Genomic DNA, 24,036 nt, shown 5'->3' on the forward strand with positions numbered 1-24,036 from the left:
GTAGAAGTTGCACCTTTCGTGGAGGTTAAGGAGGAGGGAGTATGAGCTCAGCTGAGAATGGTCAGGGTACACTCCTGAACCAGCCTGTCTCCTCTCAGAGCACGCTAATGCAAGTCACCTCTCCCTCCCCATGAATTAGAGACATACACACAGCGGTTGCTTTGAGCCAGCTACAACCCAGAGACATGTTGAGCCTTGGGTTTTGGACCATGTGTCCAAGGCCTCAGACCTTACCTGTGCAGGAAGGAGGATCAGCATAACTATTATGGAGTGAAGAAGAGCCATGGCGGGATGAATCTGAGAACAGAGTCCATACAAGGAGCTGGAGGAGAAGAACATACCCCACCATAATCAGGCCCAAGGTGAAACTTGCTGTGACATACACAGGTCGAGGTGACCCTGGAGCTGGCTATGGGGTACACCCATCTTTAAGTCCAGATTGAGCCATTCCTTGGAGAAGCTAAGAGTCTGTTTGTAGTGCTGTCCTGTTGCAGCAATTAATTTGCTCTGACAACACTCACTCAGGTAAAGTCTACTAGGAATTAAATCTACTTTTGCTTCCTTTCCATATTTTTCAGGTGTCTTAAAAAGCAGTGCTTATCCCTGGCTGCCAACACTGGAAAACATATCATCCTTGTGATTTTCCCTGTTTTGGCAAAGCAGCATGCTCAGTAGTGTTCTACATTTTCCTTCTGGCTAGCATAGCCTTGCTCTCCCTTCTTTTCAAAACTAATGAGGGACATGCAGAAAGTGCATGTGGGGAAAGAATGAAAGGGCCGTCAAGTTCCAAATGTGAATTTGAATTAATCTGAGAATAGATTACTCTTCATGGAAAGGACACCTGATAGGCATTTTGTCAGAAACTTAATGCCTTTAATTACTTTCACAAGACATCTCTGCCATAGTATTCATTAGTCAAGTTCATAAATGCCTGCAATTTTGCCCTGAGCATTTGTGGGCAAAAGCATCAACTCTCAAGAAAGGTCAGACCCTTTCCATCAAGAAAAGGCTCTTTCATAGTTTTACATCATTTAGTGATAATTCAGGTAGCAACAGTAATTCAGACTGTGATTCAGGTGGCAAAACCATGGCAAAACATTAGAAAACAGCTGTTTTTTAGTGGTAGCTTTTTCTCTATGCTTCAGCAATACAGTTAATACATGAAGTGAAACTTGAGCAATACAATGATTAATACATGTGTCACAATGTTGTGTGTGTCTTAACTTGGTTTTAGCTTTATCTTTAAAGATTTGCACTTCTCAATGTTGTCTCAACACAATATTTAGGTACTTTTTTCCTTTCCTAGGAAACAGAGTTGTATATAAGCTACTATAGAAGGTTGGTTGTATGATTCTCTTTTTATCCTGACTTGTTGTAGAACAATCAGGCTAGTATGAAGTTTTCCAGATGTCCTTTCGGACAACACTGTGGATGCAGGGAAAGTTTCTCATCAGGTAGGTTCCATTATGTTATCTTGTTGAGACTCTTAATTTTCTATACTGGTCTTTAAATTTCAGCCAACTTTTTAAAAAAATTAATTTAGCCAGTAATGAAATAAATCTACTTCACAACTAATTAAGTTTGTTGTAGAAGTTAGCTAGTCAAATGCTATTCAACCTTTTCCTCCTGCATAGAATTCAGAAACAGTATTTTTTCTGTGTTCTAAAGCCATAGGGTCTCCCACGTTACTGAAATATTAGGTCTGAACACAGAAACGTTACAGCAAACCCCACACTAAAAACACTTAGAACCACTCCTCTTGGACGATATAGCCTGTAATTACATTGCAGCTGCCTAACTAATGCAACACACTTCACAGTTCTGTGTAGTTTAGATGCTATTATTCTATTTTGTACTGTTGGTCCTGGACATCACAACAATTCTCTCCATAAGAGTGACTGTCAAATCTGTGCTTCAGTAACTGCGTACCTTACACTTAATGAGACAAGGTTTCTCTGAAAAACCTGGACTACAGGTTCAAATGCATGCCTACATTAATAAGGAACCTCTTCCCCACCTATCCTCATGTCTAGGTTACTGCACTATCACAGTTCCTATTTAGAAATTTCCTTCTGCATATGCATTAAGCATGATTTTGCAAAGATTCATTTATTTGCTCAAATTTACTACCCTTCTTATTGAGTATGCTATAACTCTTTCAGTTCATCATATCCATCTCAAAGACAATTCTGTAGGGAAAGAAACCTCCAGTTTTCACTAACTCTCTATCCATACAGAGAACAAAATCAATGCTTTCCCCAGCAGTTTTTTCTGTCCTCCAAATACAAAGAATAAATTGCTCTGAGATTAAAAGTTACTAGCCAATATCTTAGAAAGTTCTTGGAAGGCAAAAATATTTTTCTGACAAAGGCCAGTTCTGCAATTCTGTCTGCTACTGAGAAACTTCACAGCAAATTGGTGGGATTTTACACAAAAATAAAGATTCCCCATTCCCAGGATAATTAATTTCATACCGTCCATTAAGACCAGGCCATCAGCTGCACTGGAAATAAATACTCTCAGAACTTAAGTACAGATTTCTCTTCACTTGAGCTAAACAAAACAACTCCAGGAAGAGCTACCTGCTGCTCACCAGCTTATAGATTGCTTTCTTCAAATGCACAGATGCATAAGCAGATATTAGTGACATTTAGTACAGCTGCATTAAAGATTCATCTAAGTATGAAAATGCTCAACCCTTAATTTTTACAGCTTTGTCTAAATAATCAGATGGTTAAGTGTACAAACAATAGACTAGGGTGTTCCTGTAGAGCATAAATTCACTTTACTTAAGAATAAGGTATAGAGTAAAAGAGGCTCTGGTTATAAAATGACCACGTAGTTGATTAAACCTGCTTGAAGTACTTTTTTTTATTATGGCTAAATCTGTCTGTTGAGGACATTAGATGTAATCATCTAATGGGATTACTACCAGTAGTGAGATGCAGAGAAAGACAGTTGCAGACAACCCACACCAGACTGATGAGAAGCCACACACAGTATGTTGCTGATTCCAAATAAACTGTTGTTGAGGCTTAAAGTCTAAGCTTCTTTTAACCTAGAAATGCATTTGTGAAGATGAAATTGCAATTGATTTCTTTCTCTGAAAATCCCATCAAGGTTTTTTGTCATAGCATTTAAATCATGCACAGTCTAAAGCTGTTACTTTATTACATCTCAAGATTGTTTTGACGACTGAACTCATCCTTGCTTCAGCGACTCATTACAAACAGACATTACATTAAAAAAGTTACATCATTTTTGCATAATATTACAAAGTTAAAAATGATCTAAGAACAAAGTAGATTTAAAGTGAAATTAATGTGCCTGCCAGTGAGAAATGACAGATAATACCACATTTTTACATGTGTAATTTTCCTTAGAAGCAACAAGGACAAATCTCAGGGAAGTGGCGAGGGTAATGAGTTTCAGTTATGTCAGTATTGAAACTGCTATGCCCACTATCACTACTAAGCCTCTAAGCATGTCCAGGGTAAATCAGTTGCAAATACATCAAAAAGTTCATGAAGATGATTCACTTTGTGCCCCTTGATTTTTAGGATCTTAACAAACAGTAGCATATTTTTGACATAGAATGTCCAGTTCATACAAATTTTCAATTTTCTTCTTTATAATCCTTCTCATGTTTAACAATAGATGTTTCCTAGCAACATGAGTAGAGTTTCTGTCAGATTTTGAGACTAATTTTATTTTTTATGTTTACATCAAATGTACTACTGGCAGACATATAGGCAGAAAATCCCATATACCCAACTCAATATCTGAAAAAAAGTCCTCTCTTGGCTTCAGTTTCCCTTTAGTAAGAACTCTGACTGAGAATGTCTTAAGAGTAACACCAGTCATCCAAAGATATCCTTAGGTTAATTTCCCGGCTTGCAGAGAACCCCTCAACAAATATTTCAACCAAATAGCCAGTCATTAAGATCCATGTCAGAACAAGGCCCTTGCAGAAAAGAGGCATAAGCTACATGAGGTTAGACAGGTTTGCTAGCTAAAAAATGGTACAGGTTGAAAGTTTAAAGAGAGAGAGAGAAATGCAGAAAGAGACTCAAGTGGGACAGCAGTTGAGGCAAGCTCTCAGGCTGGAAACTACTTCCCTCTATCAAATATGTCAAGGGTAATAAGGAGATACACACAACTGCCTTTTCATAGGCCATTTCATACTTGCTTATCTGTCATTCCTCTCCTTTGTTGCTTTGAAAAAGAACTTCAGGGGAAAATCTCACTCCAGCTTGGCAGGGGCAAGCACCCCTATCACCCTTTCCCTTGGTAGATCACCTCAGACATTTGTTACAGCCCTATGCTGCTTGCAAGCTCTGCCTGGTACAATGATGAGAAGAGACCTTGACAGCCCTTCACTTTCCCAGTTAAGGTAGAGAGCAACAGAATCAGAGAATGAGTAAGTTTGGAAGGGACCTCTGGAGATCTTCTAGTCCAACCCCCCCTGCTCAAGCAGGGTCACCTAGAGCATGTCAGATAGGGTTGCATCCAGGCAGGCTTTAAATATCTCAAAAGAAGGAGACTCCACAGCCTCTCTGGGCAACCTGGTCCAGTGCTCTGTTACTCTCACAGAAAAGTTCTTCCTCATATTCAGGTGGAACTGCCTGTGTTTCAGTTTGTGCCTGTCGCCTCTTGTCCTGTTGCATAGCACTACTGAAAACAGTCTGGCCCATCTTCTTGACACCCTCCCTTCAGGTACTTGTAGACATTGATCAGATCCCCCCTCAGGCTTCTCTTCCCCAGGCTGAAGAGGCCCAGCTCTCACAGCCGTTCCTCACAGGGCAGACGCTGCAGTCCTCTGATCATCTTCATATCCCTACGCTGGACTCTCTCTTACAGGCATTGCTAGCAATTCCTTGTACTGGGCAATTTCTCAGAGCACTTGCATGTGAACAGAGTTGTACACAGAACTGCAGGGAAGACAGAAGTGACCAACTCTGTCTTGGCAGATGGAGTCAGTTAGATGGAAGTGACTGTAGCACCCCAACAAGGTTATCCCTTCATATTGTCCTACAAAAAGTCTAGTTTCAAAGACAGCATCCTGCCCAGACCATCTAGCTGTCACTTAGCAGTTGCTGCAGTTCAATGTGACTATATTAGGTATCAGTTCAAAAATGGTTCTAACCAGGCAATCTAAGGCCTGCAAAAGTTTTTTTAACCTACCCCTATAGCAAAACATTTAACTGAGCTAATTTATGAATTTATTGCGAGGCTGCAGGAAATACATTCAGGGGATAAGGAACGAGAGAGAAAACAAGGCCAAATTTATTTTCTGTACCATGATTAAAGAAAGAACTGTACATGCAATTCCAAACAAGCCTTGAGAACACAGTACCAGACCAAGTACAAAACCAACTGAAACATTTGCTTATAAAAGCAATAAACCAATACTTACTCATGTAGGAATATAAGAATACAAGATACCAGAGGGGTCATTTCTGCGTACCCAGTTCTGAAGTAAGGATCAAGTGCAATTGGTCCCATTGCTGCTTTATATACTCTACAAACATCTCTAAATTTATTGTGTGAAAGAAGAAGATGCATTCTGCGAATGACACATTCACAGATCAACAGAATGCATCATAAGCTTAAGGAAATGGGTGTTGCATCTGAATTATTTTGCAGTCCTCAAAAGTAGGACATCAGACCAAAAACTCAGGCAATAGAGTTTTTTTAATTATATATTTCATTATAACTTTTTAATTATAATGCAAAAATACATAGTGTATCATTAGTGAATTCTGCATAGCCAGTTATGAAGGCATCTGCCAAATTAGCTTGTTTAACTGCTCCCTTGCATAGCATAACATCTCTGCCTATGCTATCAAACATGAGAAGCTGTAAAAATTTCTTACGCAATCCTACACTTACTCAAGTACTTCCCTAAGGCTTCCACTAGTCCAATGTCCAGATAACACTAATCAGTGATTAGCTATCATTGGCTTGTATTTACGCTTTGGTTCCCCGGGGCAATCCTGTGTTTGTAACTGGCAGCAACTGCCAAAATTTAGATTTTCTCTAACAAAGAGAAAATCTTTCAAGATGACACTTCCAGATAACATGTCTAATATTTTATTACCACAACCTATTTATACATATATCCTTGTCCTAAGTCATCAAACAGCCTACTCTACAAAAGTAACAATCAATTAGAAAAGGTATGGATAGGATCATGGCTTCAGTAACTACTTGTTAGTAATGTACTAATTGTATTGCCAAAAGTAATTGATATTATCAACATTTCTTTACCACAGAATTAGCAGCTGGAAAGTACCCACAGCAATAACCTAGGAGGGTTTGGCTTTGCTTTCTGTTGGGAAACTCTAGTTCCTGTTGAAAAAAGCTGCTTTCTGAGTCATCTAGTGTAGGTTGAGGCCAAGAGATACAAAGGAAATTGCAAACTGAAAGGTTGGTAAATGCAGAGACACAATAGCCCTCAGACAGAAAGGGGAGGAGGCGTTCTTCTTTAAGAGTCAGAACAGGAATATATGATAACACTATCTATAGCTATAGGAGCTTGGATTTCCTACCCCCTCTAAGCTGATGTTTTTCTTTGTTTCAGAAGGACTGAAGGAAATCTGTCACAAACTGCAAGCACAAACAGCCACAGAGAGGCAGCAGCGTGCACAAGCTCCTGAAGAACACAGGGAAGCTTGGGAGCTCTGACCTACAATCTTCCCATTCCCCTTCAGCTCAGATCTTGCTACAAGAGCTCTTTCTTGACCGGGGTCATCATCCTCAGAGACAGGTCACATTTTGTCTTGTATCATTAGATGACTTATAGTCTTCAATACACCACACATCCTTGCAGACCAGGTGGTTCCCACTGGCAGTACCCTATCCTCTTGGCACTGCTATGAGGACAAAAGGGTAACGATTGTTCTCTTTTGTGGTGACAGATGTTAAATCTCTGCTAGAGCAGAGCACAGGAAGAAAGCTTCATCTTTACAACCAAAAAAACTCTTCCCATCTCATTCCATCATTGATTTTCCTTTAGTCTCACGAGAGGAACTAGAGCATCAGGGCATGAAAAAATCCTGAGCCATTGTGGGGAGTAGGTGGAGTTGGGCTCAGAGGTTTTATTCACCACTGCTAAGGTTTTCCAGCAGTCAACAACAGTGCTGTACCATGCAGTTGCCAGATCCACGGTCTAATGGGAGTCACCTAGAGCATGTTGCACAAGATCGCGTTCAGGCAGGTTTTGAATATCTCTAGAGAAGGAGACTCCACAACCTCTCTGGGCAAACTGTGCCAGTGCTCTATTATTTTACAGTAAAGAAGTTCTTCCTTTTATTCAGATCAAACTTCACGTTTCCGTTTGTGCCTGTTGCCTCTTGTCCTGTCACTTGGTGCTGAGAAGACTCCAACCTCATCCTCTTGACACCTTCCCTTAAGGTATTCATAGACACTGACAAGATCCCCTCCAAGTCTACTCTTCTCCAGGCTAAACAGGCCCAACTTTTGCAGCTTTTCCTCGTAAGAGAGATGCTCCAGTCCCCTAATCACCTTTGTAGCCCTATGCTGGGCTCTTTCCAGTAGCTCCATGTCTCTCTTGTACTAGGGAACCCAGAACTGGATGTAGTACTCCAGATGTGGCCTCTACAGGGCTGAGTAGAGCAGCAGGATCACCTCCCTCAATCTGCTGGCAACATACTTCCTAATGCACCCCAGGGTACTATTTGCCTTCTTGACCTCAAGGGCACATTGCTGGCTCATGGTCAACTTGTCCATCAGGACTCCCTGCTCCTTCTCCACAGAGCTGCTGGTCAACCTCTATCATGTAGTGGTGCATGGGGTTATTTCTCCCCAGGCGCAGGACCCTGCACTTGCCCTTGTTGAACCTCACGAGGCTCCTCTCTGACCAACTCTCCAGCCTGTCCAGGTCTCTCTGAATGGCAGCACAGCCCTCAGGTGTGTCAGCCACTCCTCCCAGTTTGGTAGCATCAGCAAACTTCCTGAGAAAGCACTCTGTCTCTTCATCCAGGTCACTGATAAGTTGAACAAGACAGAACCCAGTACTAACCCCCAGGGGACACCACTAGCTACAGGCCTCCAACCAGACTCCGCACCACTGATGACGACCCACTGAGCTCTGCCTTTTAGCCAGTTCTCAATCCACCTCACTCTCCACTCATCTAACCCACACTTCCTGAGCTTATCTAGGAGGATGTTATGGGAGACAATGTCAAAAGCCTTGCTCAAGTCAAGGTATACAACACATACTGCTCTTCCCTCATCTGCCTAGCCAGTCATGCTATCAGAGAGGGCTATCAGATTGTTTAAGCAGGATTTCCCCTTGGTGAATCCATGCTGGCTACTCCTGATCACCTTCTTTTCCTCCATATGCTTAGAGATGACATCCATGATGAGCTGTCCCATCACCTTTCCAGGGGTGGAGATGAGGCTGACCAGCCTGCAATTTCCTGGGTCTTTCTTGCCCTTTTTGAAGACTGGAGTAACGTTGGCTTTCTTCCAGTCCTCAGGCACCACTCCTGTTCTCCATGACCTTTCAAAGATGATAGAGAGTGGCCTAGTAATAACATCTGCCAGCTCCCTCAGTAACCGTGGGTGCATCCCATCGGGGTCCATGGATTTGTGGGTGTCAAGTTTCCCTAAATGATCCTAAACCCAATCCTCTTTGACCAAGGGAAAGTTCCTTTCTCCAGAATTTCTCCCCAGTGTCCAAGGCCTCGATCCCCGAGGACTGGCCTTAAGAGTAAAGGCCAAAGCAAAAGTGACATTCAGTATCTCTGCCTACTCTGTATCTTTCATCAGCAGGGTACCCATTCCATTGAACACTGGCCCTGCATTTTCCCTAGTCTTCCTTTTGCCACTTACGTTTTTGAAGAAGCCCTTCTTGTTATCCTTGACAACCCTTGCCAGATTTAATTCCAAATGGCCCTTAGCCTTCCTTGTTGCACAGTCTGACCACATTCTTATATTCCTCCTAAGTGGCCTGTCCCTTCTTCCACACTCTGTGTACTTTCTTCTTCTATTTGAGTTTTGCCAGGAGCTCCTTGCTCATCCATGCAGGTCTCCTGCCCCTTTACTGTAATTCACTCATGAAATTTGCTTAACACTTCTGGAGGAATTACTTGTACTGAGGATTTCCTACATCTTCAAGGAGCTCTTTCTCCATCTCTATTCTGAATTCCTGGGGCTGCCATGTCTTCAGTCAAGATGAAAGCTGACACCTAGGCTCCCACTCTTCAAACAGTAGACCGAGGGTGAAAAAAATGAAGATTTACTGTCTTGCTCATCCAGACCCTTGATTTTCTGATATAAATCGTGAATAAATATATGCTCCTAGTTACCTCCCAGGAAAAGAAACCTGAATATTGACAGACAAATGCAATAGGTTATGCAACTTTGCCAAACGAAAAGTAGTAATATGCAACTAATAGGAAGACCAAGACATTAACTGAGAGTCAGATTACTACTAAAATTAGTTGATGAGGATTACATAATTGATGCAAAACATTCAGGTACCTTTGCAGACATTCTAATAGTTGGATTCTAGCAGCTAGCAGCCTGAAAGCAAAGATATCATAGGTTCTAGCCAGACTAATACTCAACCATGTGTTCCAAAATTATTTGCTATTTTGGTTTGTCTATGTAAGTATTAGTTGCTAAACTTTATACTCTTCCGCTTCCTTGATTCACAGTGGAACCTGTCACTGCAATACTTCAAATGCTGTAAATTTACTAAATAAAATATCTAATTGTGTGGATTATTGGAACTGGTTCATTAATTAGACCAATGTTTGTTGATCAGAGTTTGAATTATATTTCAAAAAAGCCATTGTTTTAAAGTAACTAAGATTGCTTTAAAAAGGCATTAAATATTTATCTTTTTATATTAACTCAAAGTAACTCAACAGACATATGCCGAAATAGAAGACAATAAATCTACTAATTTTATTCCCTTTTAGTTAGTCTGCTCCTGAAAGTTATTCTTACATATCCATGTAATCAGGTTGAATTTAAGAATTCAGCATCACAGTATTCTTCCAGAGCAGGAAAAATGTCAGTAACCTAAGTACTTAGGTTTCTAGAAGTCAGTATGCAGCCTTGCTCACGTGCTAGGTGCTTTTTTGAAAAACAGACTCCCAGAAAGTATTTTGTAGAGATGCACTGACTCACAATCACTATGGAACAAAGAACAGTTGATTACCACTAGAAATAATAATCTTCAGCACAGCACATTTCATCAGTGAAGTTCTTGCGGTAATATAAACATGCACCTCAGTCAAAATAAAAATCTGAATAAATAGTGTTGGGCAGGGCATAATTTGTATTTGTGAGGTAGTTTTAGAAGAGTTTAAATTCTTTTCAAGCTTCCTTGCAGTTCAAAGCCCATCATTAACACAGACTTTGGAAACAACGGAGGACAGCCATGGTGGTATTCAGTGGTATTCCAGAATACAGCCACACTATAGGCAGCAAAAGGACCTGGAATGTGGAAGACACCTAAATGGCTTTTAAATTGACCAGTTGGTCTACACTGTAGCAGGCTACTTGCAGCATGACAGCATTGAACTATGGACATAACTATCAAACCCACACATGACCAGCTGAACTAGAACATGTGTAGTCCTGGGTTAGTAAGAGAAAGAACGTAAGTTTTAGGCACAGAATAGACAAGGGACTGTCTGAAAAAAATCACCACACAAGTCAGTGAGCTTACACACAGTCATCTTGCAGCCCAAGTCACTGTAGGAGCATAATTTTTGAGAGTCCCCATCACTGTGCATCTAAGTGACTAACAACCTGTACCTTCATGGAATGGTTAAAAAAAGAAAAGGTGAGTTTCAAGTAGAGTGGTTGTATGATTGTAAAGCAGTTCATTCATATTTGGCACTAAGTCAAGGGAACACTGACACATCAATGAATTTGCTTCTGAAATCTCTAAAGTAGCAGTTTGGAAAACTCTGGAAACAGAGAAACTGCTAAGTGTTAGACTAGATAAAAATACAGTGAGCATTTACTGGTCTACTTTAAGAACTAGGAGCTTTGAAGGATTTTGATTGGATTGAGTTGGCTGGCCAACTGAAAGATGACTTCTCCCACATTCCCTCTGCATTTTGAAAAATAAGCATTTGCAAGTATCTTTTTTGGCTTTTCCCAAACCTGCCATGAAAAAAAAAAAAAAGACAATTAGTTTGGTTGAGCACTATAGAAAAAAAAAATCAGTTACATTATATTACTGCACTTTCAGGATATTATATGCAGCCAGCACTGGATATGGTGTGCTAGGTTAAATGATTAAGAATCTAACAGCTAAGACTGTCTCAGTAAGATGCTACTAGGAAAAGAACCCTCCAGAGCCTCTAGTCTAGATTTATCTTCTCTGGCTTCAGCAATTGCCTTAGATAACTTAAAAGCTTGTGGAATAAAATCATTTGGAATAGGGGGGGAAGATTATCAAACCCGCTCTTAATAGTCTTTCACCCCAGAAGAGGCACCAGACACTGCCTTTTTTTCCACATAAACTAACAAAGCTGTTGGATTTTTCCAGCAAGACTTGTGAACACTTTCTTTTGACTGCTACTGCCTTCACTGCTTCCAGACTTGGCAATGGCACTACGTTCATGCCTGCATGCCAGACATTATAAACTAGAATCTCCCTTGTTACTTTTATTCAATTTATTTTGCATCAAGAGCCCCACCCAACAAGTTGACCCCAGGGAAATCCACACAATACACTGAAATACTATACTAGTAAGACTCCTAATCCTGAGCTCAAAGACAGTGCCATTGACAGCCATTAGCACCGTCCCTGACAGGACTGCAGAGGGAACGATACACCTTTTCAATAGGTGGTATTTAGCAAGAAGTTACCACAGGCAGTGCGTCAGTACTTAAGAGCAGACTAAGCAGCATCAGAAACAGGTGTCCTACAAGCCTTATCAAATACTCGCAATCAATATTAGATTGGATTTTAGCTTAATCATTAGCAAAGATGAACTTCTGTTCAGGCGGATAGGATTTTAACATTTAACAAAGATTGTGGAAACACTATCCACAGAGGGCAACTGCTTAGAATTCAAGAATTGAATGGTGTAAAAATGATTAGATAAATCAACCCAGGTCTCAGCCTCCAACATATTAGTGCAGTTCACAGAAGTCTACGAAAACTTGAAAGGTGATAAAATTAGCTAGTGGGCTTTAAAAACATGAATTACCAGAAGGAGAAAAGAATGTCTATCTTCTTTTTTTCTTGCAGATAGAGACTACAAAGATTTCAGCAGAATAGTCTGGTAAGAAGTAAACTCCAAATAGATTCTGTGAGACCAGCACAGTCAAATTCAGTCAGCTGTGAACCAAGCTGAGGAACATGTGCCACTCAGGCACTCCACAAAAGGGATACACCTTGAATTTTTTGCATCAGTGTGAGGAAGATGGCATTTCAAGGCTGTACGTAAAAAACACAGACCCTGCCAAATTAACATTTGACATAGCTGTACATCACAAGATCATCAAGAATGGCTGAGCCTAATTACTCAAACATGTTATCAAGTGTTTTTTTTCAAGAAACACCAAGCAGGTTTTTCATATGATACTTCTGCAGATTTTAATATATTCACATATGAAAACAGCCATTTCAGTTCACTGGAAACAGATTTTTTTTTTTTTAATTTTACCATAAAAAGGCAAAATAAACTCTTTCACTATAACATTATAGCTTTTAATATTCCTGAGCTGCATTTTAGAAGCAACAGTATTCTTAAATGGATTTAACAAGAGACACTGCAGCCTTACTTTCCAACACTGCAAGTAAAAATAATTTAGCAAGAAGGCCTTTTTTAAAAGCTAATTGCTAGCTCTGTATGTACCTGAAAAAATGCTTCAAGTGACTCTCTGCCATCTGAAGTAATTACAAAGCCAAGTCAGTCAACAAAACAACAGAACAACTTTTCAACTATTTTACCACTGCTTCTTACTTCCCATATCAGTGTGCCTTTCTTACATGGAAAGAATTGTTATGTAAATGGCATTACATGCCAGAGTAATTTGGGCCACAAAGTTTGGCACCATGCAGATAAATGAAGGAATCGTAGCAGTTTAAAAGATATCCTGTGCATCTGTATAGTCAAATTTTAAGAAAAATACAAAAGTACAGCTCACTGGCTCAATCAGCAAAACCTCTACTTTGTTACATGCGATTTCATTGAGTGCACCAGAAAGCATTTTATACTAAATCTGTGTGTATGCAACAGCTCATCATGCCTGGAGCTCCTATAACTGGCATCCATGTACCTTTTGATCCCAATTAGGGGATGAAGAGATGAAAAACTAAATGAACTAAAAAAAAAAAAAAAAAAAAACAAGAATTGAAAATCAAGAAAACAAGTTGGCTTTTAGCACTATAGGAACTCAAGCACAGGTGGCTATACCTACATTATGGGAAAAACTTAGACAACAAAGCACAAAAACTTCAACAAAATCAGGTATCTATTTTCTTGGTTTCAGGAACCAGATGCAAGTTAGACACTGGTTGAAACTAGTGTTTTCTATAGTAGTCACACTGATGAGGTCTGGTTTAGAACTTTCTGGCCTTTGTGTCCAACCACAGCCTTTCCAAATGGCCGAGGCCTCTACTATCGACTCCAAGTACTTCTTTGTTTACTCAGTGATCTCCTCCGATATCTTCGTTTCCTGCTGACACTTCTACGACTACGACTTCTCTCTCTTTTGTCCCTTCTACGTTCCCTACTGCGAGTTCTTCTATAACGGGAACGTCTGGGGCTTACACTTCTTCGTCGAGGACTATAGCTTCGTCGAGGACTGTAACTTCTGCTAGAGTGTTTATAAGATCTCCTTTCTTTCCTGTGCTTTTCATCCCGGTAACTCATATCTCTTCTGTGTTTGCTCCTCTCTCTTTTACCCTTACCCTCATCAGTGTTTATGCTGCTACATGAACGGCTCTTTCTTCTCCTTGACTCTGTGCTACGTTTGCGCTGCTCACAGTGCGAGTCTTTCCTGCAGGTATTCTGGTCATAGCTGGAGACACTCTTCTGCTGCTGCTGGTTATTAGCAGGAATACATGAAAGCACTCCTGAACTTCTTTTCTCAGAACATCTCTCAGAGTTTGCAGTATGAAGTTTCTGGTCTTCCTTGACATGACCTCTGTCATGAATATTGCCATTCAAGTATTTGCATTGAGTATTTATACTCTCAGGGGATACTGCTTTTCTCTGACAGCCTGGAACCACTTTGCCTGCAACAGGTTGTCCTGAGGTAGAAGTGATGCAGCTGGACGACACAGTATGTGGAACACCACCAGCAGTTTTCAGCATACCAGACTGAGATGCTTCTGTTTCTTCTTTGTTTTGATGAGCTGCATCCATTTTCTTGCTCAGAAGATTGTTTAGTAGTTTCTCCCTCAGTTCCTTTTCTTTTCTCTGCAATCCTAGTGCTCTCTCTTTTTCCTCTTCCACACGTCTGAGTTCAGCCTCCTGTAGCTTTCTTCTCTCCTCTAACTGCTGAAGACGGATCTTTTCTTCATTATGTTCCTGCTCCAAAAGCTTTACTGTCTGAAAGATAATCAAAAGGAAGGTGAGAGTAAATGAGAAAGTATTTGTAAACCTACTGGTCTTTCCAAGTTGCACCATAATATGAAGGCAGTAATTTGGTAATATAAAATGTCTTACATAAAAAACTTAATCTCTCAAAATAAAAATGTCCCCGTGCTCCCCCCTACAACAAAAAAAAGAATGCTCTAACATACAACCGCTTTTAGGGGAAATATTAGTATTAATCCATAATCTCTTGTGTTAAATTCTTTTGGCAATTTCACAATGCAAAGATTAAAGAGCCACAAAGACCAAGCTTTATCTGACAAGTGTAACACACAAGCTAGAACAACATATGAAATTTGAAGTTTGAAATACATTTCTCAGGGTCAACACTTGAAGGTGTTAGTCAAATTTAAAACATAAATTTCTCTTAGAGCTCTGCAGTCTGTGATTTACAGACCACTTTACAGTGTGTCCAAAAAAATGGAACAATTAAACACATGCACCTTATAAAAAAAATGATTTTCATTTTGTCAACCATTTTAGAAGCTCATAATGCTAAAAAACAAGGTATAAAAATTTCTTTTTTATTCTGCCCCAGACAAACTGGCTCAGTGCATTCCTCAGAATTCTGGGAGTGAATGAAACACATGACTATTGCATCAGTCTATTTTACAACTAGAAAGTTACAGCAGCTGCAGTGTATTTCTTCCTTCTCCTAGCATATAACTGGCCACATAACACCATATGAGCTCTAATTCAAAACTAGTCCTGAGATACACTGGCATCAAGAAATATAACTATGTTTTGCCACACCCTTTTGCATTACTACAGCAAAAATACTTAACATGCATTACACTATCTCAACATGACTTCATAGTCTTAAGTAAATTATATCCTGTTCTAGGGAAAGACAACAGCAATACCAATGGAGAGAAAGGATTGTAACATTCAAACCCTTAGCTGACAGTACTTTTTGTACAGAAAAACGTACATTCCGCACATTTTCAAACATCAACTAATGAAACTTCATTCTCTCTAACCAGAAAGAATACTTAATGGAACAGCTGAAGGTCACAAAGGAAACACCATCAAAACTGAAATTAGAAATTGGGCATTTCACATCTTATCCTCTGTGTTTGATTGATTTTACCATGCTTACACATTCTTATTCTGGACTTGAGAGCATGCCTGCCAGTTAGTTTACATGCTGAAAAAAGTTTTTCAGGACTATAGGCTCAAGTTCACTCCTCACTTTACGTGCATACGCATCTTTTAGAAAGGGAGAAATACTATTTCACTGCATGGCTTTGTGGTCTAAGGAATAGCAGTCGGAGAGGCACTAAGTCTGTTGTTTAATGAATAGCACTCTCTCTGCTCCTCCCTCAAGCCAATAAAAGGCTTTGTTCTCCTGTGTTCTTAATTAGCTTCTGAAATAAATATTGAAGTTACCTTTGCTCTGCTTAGCAGTTCTGCAATTAGTCTAATGGACTGAAGATTTCTCTGAGCTAACAGGAGCTTCCTTTCTTCTAGCTTTATCTTCTCTTGCAGTTTTTTCTGTTCTTCAGCTTGTATTTTTTCAAGTTGTTTTTTGTTTCTTCGAACTTCACGATCTTTCTGTTTCTGCTCTCTCTTGCGCAACTTTTCTTCTCTTTTTTTCTCTTTCTCATACTCTTCAAGTTCTCTTTGCTTCCTAAAAAGAGATTTGTATTTTTACTTTTTAAACAATTACTTATGATGGTGAAATAAACATAATTATCAGCCTGTCAGTATTTTTAAAAAAGTTATAACCAAATATGAAACATGGCTAAAACAAAAATATATTTTTTTAATTGATTAGATCACAACAGTGATGCATCAGGCAGCTATGCAATCAATCATCAACAGGAAAATTAAAAACGAAGCCAACTAAATGTATGGGGTGCTGTTTTTATTTCAGTCATTAACACAATACGGTAGCTTATGCAAAAGACTAAGGATTTTGAAGTCAGGTGTTAAATGATGTAATTTTTAAGAATATTCAGTATTTTGCTGATTTAAGATTTCCAAATGAACATAAGCACAGTGATAACCTCAATAACCTTACTGAGAAAGTAGTTTTGCTTCAATATGAAGTTTACATCAAACTTTCTGAAAGTGTTTAGTATCTAAAACCTAGGCAATAAGAATTTGTACACATCAAGGCAACTTGGCACCATACAATCTCTGAAACAATTTGCTCTGTTTAAGTTTATATTCTGAATATCTCTAGCTGTCTTACAGAATTTGCAAACTCACATACATTGCTCACATAATATATTGTAAAATGTACTTATAACCTACCCATCTCCTGGGAAGAAAACATCAATGTCATGAGCAAATAGGCTTTATAATAAAAGCAGTCTAGGAAGTTACTTATTAGTAGAACTAAGGCATAATTTTCTATTTTCCATTTACAATGCACATGATCTTCAAAACTATATGTATTTAATTTTCCAGCTCTTGGGGTTACATTTGCATACACATAAGTTGTTTTCTTAAAAAAAAAAAAAAAAATCTTGTTTACAACTTTATCTCCAAGTCCAGTAATCCCTGAACTCTTCTTCCTCAGAAAGATCACACTGTTCTCACCCAGGTTTAAGTGCTTCACTTCAGCAAATGTAGCAGAATTGAGCTTAGAGATAAAACAACTTCCAAGCAGTGGAACTTTCAAGCAGCACAGCTTGCAGTCTTGTAGCCTCAGAAATCCAGTACAAGCCAGGGTCTGAAAACTGAATTCCTCTCACCCTTACAAGTAGTCCCTTCAGGTCAGGTAGAAGCACATTATGGGACAGCATATGGAAGTTCGTGCTGCTTCTACCTACGCAGAACTTTTCAGAATTTAGAAGACTTCAGCCTTCAGACCTGAAAATTCAGTGCTAGCCTTACTAAACTCATTTTAGAAAAAAAAATCATTAACCTGTATTATAATCACGTCTATTTTGCAGGGGCGATACGCTTGTAAGACTTACGGAAAGCAAACTAACTATGCTGGTGATGTAATCTGTCAATAGTTAAGCGATATTTGCATGCAGACTAACAAAGAACCACAGTTAATAGCTAACAAAAATCCCAACAAACCTTTTATTTTCTAATGCAACTCAGAAGCAGAGGTAAGCAAGCAGCAATCTTGTGATCTTTTTGCCACATGTTAAGAAAGTGAATTATGAATTATGAACTATCTTGTAAATAGTGGAAAAACCTGAGATTCCAATTATTGCAAGGTAATTAATAATTGTTTTTTTTATTCCCTTTTTATATAATTTTACTACTGATTCCTGCATAACTGGTGATATAAAAAAGCAAATATTAGCCACTACCTTTAATAAGACAAACTAAGAGGGCTTTATAACTGTTTGCAAATATATTTTGCGAAATTACTTATTTTATTGGAAAACTCAAAAGGCAACTAAGACAACGGGTTACTTTACATGGGATTACTAGAAGACACAGGTATTATGATAAGGGCTATTTAATTCAACTGAAATGCTGAAATTAGTTTTGGTCACCTCAGCTCCAGGTTACACTACCTACAGCCTGAAAAAATACACTGCAAATTTGCAAAAACTTACATCATTTAAACACAGATGTCCACAGCTACTAGATACAAGTGCATTTGAAAGAAAAGATGTGGAGGAGAAAATAGGTAATTTTTGAGAATTAGAAGTCTGCCTTTCGACATTAAGTTTCATTAAAAGGTATTTCTGAATTAGAGTCCAGATGACCTGGACTTTATCTTTTTTTTATGCTGAAATTATAAATTCTTTTAAGTCAATAAATGTATTTTGTGTCAGAACACTCAAGATAAAGGGCTCTTAAGTATTATCCTCAAAGACGACTGTGATTTTCATTTAGAAAGTGAAATTAAAGCTAACTGTACACACTTGCTTATTGCAGTGTTTCCAGATCTATAATATTTTCATTATACTTAACATCAAACTACAGACTACATTTATTAACTTAATTACTACTGCCATCTTTATTTGCTTACTATAATTGGAGCTTTGTAATACAGGCTTTCAGAAGAGCTTTAAAGATGACAACTTCCTTTGAAAAAGAAGTTCTCCTGTTAACAAGTCTGTACTTATACATTTACAGTATCATTAAGAAACAGTTTGCTTTATTATGAAAAATATATCAGAGTGAAAAGCAAGAGTTACCTTTCTTCTTCTTTTTGTTTTTCCTCAGCTTCTTTCTCTTTACGTTTTTGTTCTTCTCTCTGCTGTTCGAGCTCCTGAAGCTTCTGCCTTTCAAGCTGGCGCTTCTTGATCGATGCATCACTCAGGTGTTTTGTTGAATCAAAAGAAACCTTTATAAAACAAAATTCAAACCAGTGTTAAGTTGACAAAAACCAACCAAACAACAACAACAAAAAAACAGACCCCTAAAACAATACAACAACCACATCTCTGTCTAGTAGAAAGATATCAAACCACAGGACACATACCATCAGAAATGCAAAAACTGCTCCAAAACAGAGGGCACTCCAGAGCGCTACAGACACCGCAAACTGTCTCTTAATTTAAATGTCTGCACACTAGCACAATTAGGTACCAGCTTACACTTTTTTGTGTGTCTTTTAAATGTAAACTCTACACGGTTTAGGCCCTGGCTGGCTAACGGTTTCAGCTCGTCAGAATAAGAACACAGTTCTCTCAATTCATGTATATAATTGAGGACTGTGCAGTACTAGGTAGGACTGGGCCTTAAAAAGGTCTCCCTTTTTGTGTCACACTGTGATCCTTAAGTTCAGTAGGAGGAGGGAAAAAAAATTCTAAAAGATTTAACATCTGGTTTAGCACCTCCCTACCAATTTTAACACAAAGATTCCCAAACTGAGGTATGCTGTGCTGTTGTTTGAAGCCACAGGTTTGAGATAATAGGAATATAAGTGAAAGGAAGGATAAGTATCTCTGGACTGTAAGACCTGGGCCTTCTAAAACCTAAGAGCACACCCTGGCCCTGTTCGATCATGTACTGGAACAGGATCTCAGGGCACCATTACACTCTCGGTGTCCCGACTTCCCATACTAGATATCAACTACGTGCAGGCAGGCAGGGATCTGTAGGCCGACAGACCCCCTCGTCAGTGGAAGACATGAACCATGGGGTGCAGCACAAAGAGTATGTACTCCACAGTGTAATTCATTCAGATTGTATCTAAAAGGATGTTCCACTAACAGGCTAAAAAAAAGGTAAACAGTTGGAAGGATCATACAGCACTGTATCCTCCTTGTATGAAGGAGATCTGTCCTGACAATGCAGTCACAAACATTGCCCTCTCTTTCCTATCAATGCCCAGGGCAGCTGCCAGGAAGCATTCTTCCTCCTGCATGGGCAAACTAAAACTGGGGACCCTGATCCAGTGCATAAGTGACAGTCTGAATTTCACATCCCCTTGAAAATGAGAAAGTTAAGGCCTAAAGAATTCTGCACTCCAGCTGACAAGTGCTGTAACAAGACAGATTATAGAATTATAGTAGACAGTAGTATTACAGTACTTAATAATATAAAACTTACATAAGCATTTACATGTTCCCATATTATAAAAAGAAATTGTCAATTTTTTTCCTGAAATACATGATTTGCAGAATGACTACTAAGCCCACTGAAATAAGTAAGCAAACATTTCACTCAACTGATATGTAACTGGGTGGACAATCTCCAAGCATATCAGAACAAGTCTTCTTTAGGCCATACTTTCATAGATATTACATCAGAAGAGACCGTGTTGTCCTCTCCTGTCATAGTTCTGTTTTCTAAGACAATGGGATCACATAAAAAGAAAAGATCTAGAAACCTCGGTATAAAAATACTACGAACTCGACATACTGCATTCACCAACTATGCTACAGTTTAACATGTGTTTTATTTATTTATTTTCGCCTTTCTGTACATGAAGTACAGTAATCATGATTAATGGTGTATCCCACAGGTCTTACAGGCCAGAGGCCATTAAACTTCAGAGTGCTGACACTTGTCTGATAGACCTCACTATCAATGCAGGAGGCTGTGAATTTCTCCCCCAAAATTTCCATTTGTGGTGTACACAATTCACTTAAGTCAGTCTTCTAGCAAAATATGTCTGAACTTATTCAGAATTAAAATTTAAGTGAAATGACAATACTTACAGATACATATTAATTTTCAAAAACCACTAATCATGGAATTGAACAAGTCATGTTTATGGATTCGGTCCTTTAGCAAAATAAGCAAAGGAAAATTGAGCAAAAACATCCCACAAAAACAAAATAAACCCACTTCACCCATTTTATGTCTAACAGAATACATTTTTCTTCTTGCTGTCCTTAGACATGCATTCCATAGAATGTTAAAAGGAATTCTATTATGACTGTTCCACAGGACTTCAGCTGTATTTGTTCTTTAACACGGGTTATCACATACAAGCCTGCAGTTCTCACCTTTATATTGCAAGCCACTGCTTTGCCATCATCGCCTTTGTACATCAGCTTCATCCCACGCAGGGCATTCATGGCCTTAATGAAACCTGCATACTCCCGATATTGAACATAAGCTTCAAAGTTTAAATGGCCTCCAAAACTGAAAGTGTGAAAATTTCTGCCAGTCATTTCTTCTCTGTAAGGGTCCAGCATAGGTATGTCCACATTACGTATCTCTCCAAATTTCTTGAAGACTTTTATAAGAATTTCTTCACTTGGCTTTTCTGAACCAGAATCCTTTGCTGCAAACCATTTACAAGGTAAGCCCTCCAAATGAATAGTATCTGGTCTTTCCCCTGGCAAAGTTTCATTCATATCTTTTGCATCACGAAAAAATGAGTCCCAGTCATGTCTGGTAGGAAAGTCAATCTTATATTCTGCGGCACGGACTTTTAAAATGTCAGAGAAGCCACTCAGCTTTATTGTTTTGCCATCAAGGCATGCCAGAAAAGACTTCACCAAACTTTTGTTTTCAACTTCTCCTTCAAATCGGATGAAATCCATTGTGCTTTTAGAAATCCGCAGAGTGGAAAACTGATGAGTTTGCACCATACTTTTCAATCTTTCCATCACTTCCCAGTTCGAAATGGATTTTCCTGGTTGTTTCAGCTGAGGAAGTGCCACACTGATGGTCATTTTTGTAATGGGTTTAAGGTATAACCCACAAGGAGCACAGAGCTCTACAGCTTCTGATGTATCATGAACTATCGTTGCAGCAGCCATAACACAGAAAAAGCATAGGATAAAAAGAATAAAGATGCAAGTTTAAGCTGTAGGCCAAGAAATGTCAAATATAACAGCCCTTATACATAAAAAACTTAACTGCTTGGACATTTAACCATTCTTAAGTAAAACCAATGTCTCTTAATATAAAAGTCAATTACAGAGTTAAAACTGAGTAGCACAAGCATTTTAAATTACTTTATAATCATCTGAGCCCATAATAATTAAATCTCAGTAATGCCTCAGAAAAAAAAAAAAAAAAAAAAAAAAAAACAAGAAGCCGAGGTCAATCTAGGAATAAATGAAGTTGGTATGCGATGGCTCAGAGAGCAGCTACCGTCTTTTCAGGGAGGAAGGCACAGGAGGAGCGATGCCACACGGCCTCCGAGCCTACTGAGCAACAGACAAACCACAGCAGATTAGCGCTGCGGACGGACTCCACGCTCTCCGGCATAAAGACTCGTTAGGAATCTGCAATGAGAGAAGAACACCGCCTTTATTCCAGCCAGAAGCCTCACGCCCGGCTGCGCAACGAGCCGCCCGCTCGGGCAGACGGGGCCCGCGGCCAGCGGAGGAGGCCGCAGCTCCGGCGCGCCGCGGCCGCCGCTGCCCCCTCCCTTGCCGGCCTCGCGGGGGAAGCGAGGCGCCTCGCCGCGCCGACCCGTCCCGTAACCCGGCGGCGCGGCCCCGCCACCCTCCGACGCCCACGGGGAGACTCACCACAGCCGGCGCCGTGGCGGACCCACAGCAAACGGCCAGCGCGCCGCTGCCGTCCGCCCACCCGCCGCCCCCGCCGCGCGCGCCGCCAGGCCAGGCCAGGCCAGGCCAGGCTCAGGCCAGACCCGCTTCCGCTTCCGCATACACCGCGAGCGTCCCGGCTGGCAAAGCGGCGGGGCCGCTCTCTATGGTAGCGCCGGGGCCGCCGCGCCAGCGGGCGACACCTGGCGGCGGGGCGGGGGCGGGGCGGGGGCGGGGCGGGGCCGCGCGCGCGCAGCGCATGCGCAGTCGCAGTCGCGCTGCTGCCACCGGGCAGGGTGGGCTGCTTGTGATGGCGGTTTGTGTATGTCTGCGGGTGTTTAAACGAGGCCCTTTCAGAGGAAAGAGGCAATTCCCGGGAAGGACGGTGGCTCAGGGAATGGGGTCCTAAGGCTTCCCTGCAAGCGTTGCTTTTGCGTTAAGGCATATAGGAACTGTGTTTCTGTTCCATTGCCCAGTTCTCTAGACAGAGGGAAGGATCGTGCCTGTTTTGCCTCTCTGACCTCCTTTTCTTTCTCCAGCTGTCACCCTGCTGGTAGTGAAAGCTTCAGCGCCCGTTTTCTGTTTGCTCTGGAAACTTACAGGCAAAATGGCTCCAGTGCTTTTCTGTGGAAAACAGGTGCTTGCTTCATGCTTTCCCTCTTAGGGAAAAGCCAGCTTTAGCCAGCCTCCCATGGATAATTGGTGCTTTTCTGGAAAAAAAGAAACCAAACCCTGTATAAAAGTCTCAAAAATCAGCAAGACACAATTTGGTTGTATAAACGCAGGTGCCTAGTGCTATTTAGGATACTGAGCTACGTATACAGGGCTAAAAATTATACCGCATAACCTACAGGAAACCTGCCGATACTGATGTGCTATGCTGATAACTTAGAGCATCCCAAATGGCTATAGGTATACATGCTGAGACAAGCAAATTGAACCTTCAGTATCATCTCAGGGGCTGAGGGGTCTGGGGCCTCCTTGGCCTCTGGCTGCTGCTTCAGGAGGGTGCGAGTCTTCTCAAATCGTGGGTTGACAATATCTCAGATACCCTAGGGCACCTCAGTAGGTGCCAGATCCTCTTACCAGAGAACAGAATCCTGCCCCTAGTTCATAGGTAGACATCTAGATGTAGGCATCTGACTTCAGAGGTCTTAGTCTTTAGCTGCATCACCTCCTTGGTGTTCTCAATATTCAGGAATTGTTCAATCAACTGGCATATGCATGGAGAAAGAGATGGAAAAAGGAAATGAAAATATATAAAGTATTGATGTGTGTTTATATAATTATTCACTACTAAATATATTCAAGGCATACAAAGTATCACAGAGTGGGTAAGACTGGAAGGGACCCCTGGAGATCATCTAGTCCAACCTCCCTGCTCAAGCAGAGTCACCAAGAGCATGTTAGCGTTGTATCCAGGGGGTTTTGAGTATCTCCAGAGAAAGAGACTCCACGACCTCTCTGAGCAACCTGTTGCAGTTCTCTGTCAAAGGAGGGCTCATCTAGGACTTGAACCTGGGACCTCTCACATCCTAAGCAAGGATCATACCCCT

At 40.3% G+C, this 24,036-nt stretch overlaps 1 protein-coding gene across 2 annotated transcripts; it reads right to left on the reverse strand.

Annotated features, from left to right (window-relative positions):
- Window positions 1-12,593: 12,593 nt before the first annotated feature.
- AKAP17A (A-kinase anchoring protein 17A) lies at window positions 12,594-22,529 on the reverse strand. Of its 2 annotated transcripts, XM_062574788.1 has the most exons (6): window positions 22,463-22,529; window positions 22,080-22,213; window positions 20,981-21,723; window positions 18,719-18,867; window positions 15,993-16,233; window positions 12,594-14,558 (listed from the first exon to the last, which is right to left on the reverse strand). In XM_062574788.1, exons 3-6 carry the CDS (start codon window positions 21,653-21,655, stop codon window positions 13,623-13,625), a joined length of 2,001 nt encoding a protein of 666 aa, XP_062430772.1. In that variant the 5' UTR covers window positions 21,656-21,723; window positions 22,080-22,213; window positions 22,463-22,529; the 3' UTR covers window positions 12,594-13,622. The 2 variants fall into 2 exon arrangements, with proteins under 2 accessions (XP_062430772.1, XP_062430764.1); XM_062574780.1 differs by having other exon boundaries at window positions 20,981-22,213.
- Between the last annotated feature and the right edge of the window lie 1,507 nt (window positions 22,530-24,036).

This window comes from Rhea pennata, chromosome 1, assembly GCF_028389875.1.
Source record: "Rhea pennata isolate bPtePen1 chromosome 1, bPtePen1.pri, whole genome shotgun sequence".
Lineage (NCBI taxonomy): Eukaryota > Metazoa > Chordata > Aves > Rheiformes > Rheidae > Rhea > Rhea pennata.

Bases quoted from the DNA above. Each gene is read 5' to 3' on its own strand.
- AKAP17A (XM_062574780.1), bottom strand. From the start codon at position 21,742: ATGGCTGCTGCAACGATAGTTCATGATACATCAGAAGCTGTAGAGCTC. The intron at 18,868-20,980 runs GTGAGAACTGCA...TGTTTTATAAAG, and splicing joins CAGTGGCTTGCAATATAAAG to GTTTCTTTTGATTCAACAAA. The intron at 14,559-15,992 runs GTAACTTCAATA...ATTATCTTTCAG, and splicing joins AACTGCTAAGCAGAGCAAAG to ACAGTAAAGCTTTTGGAGCA.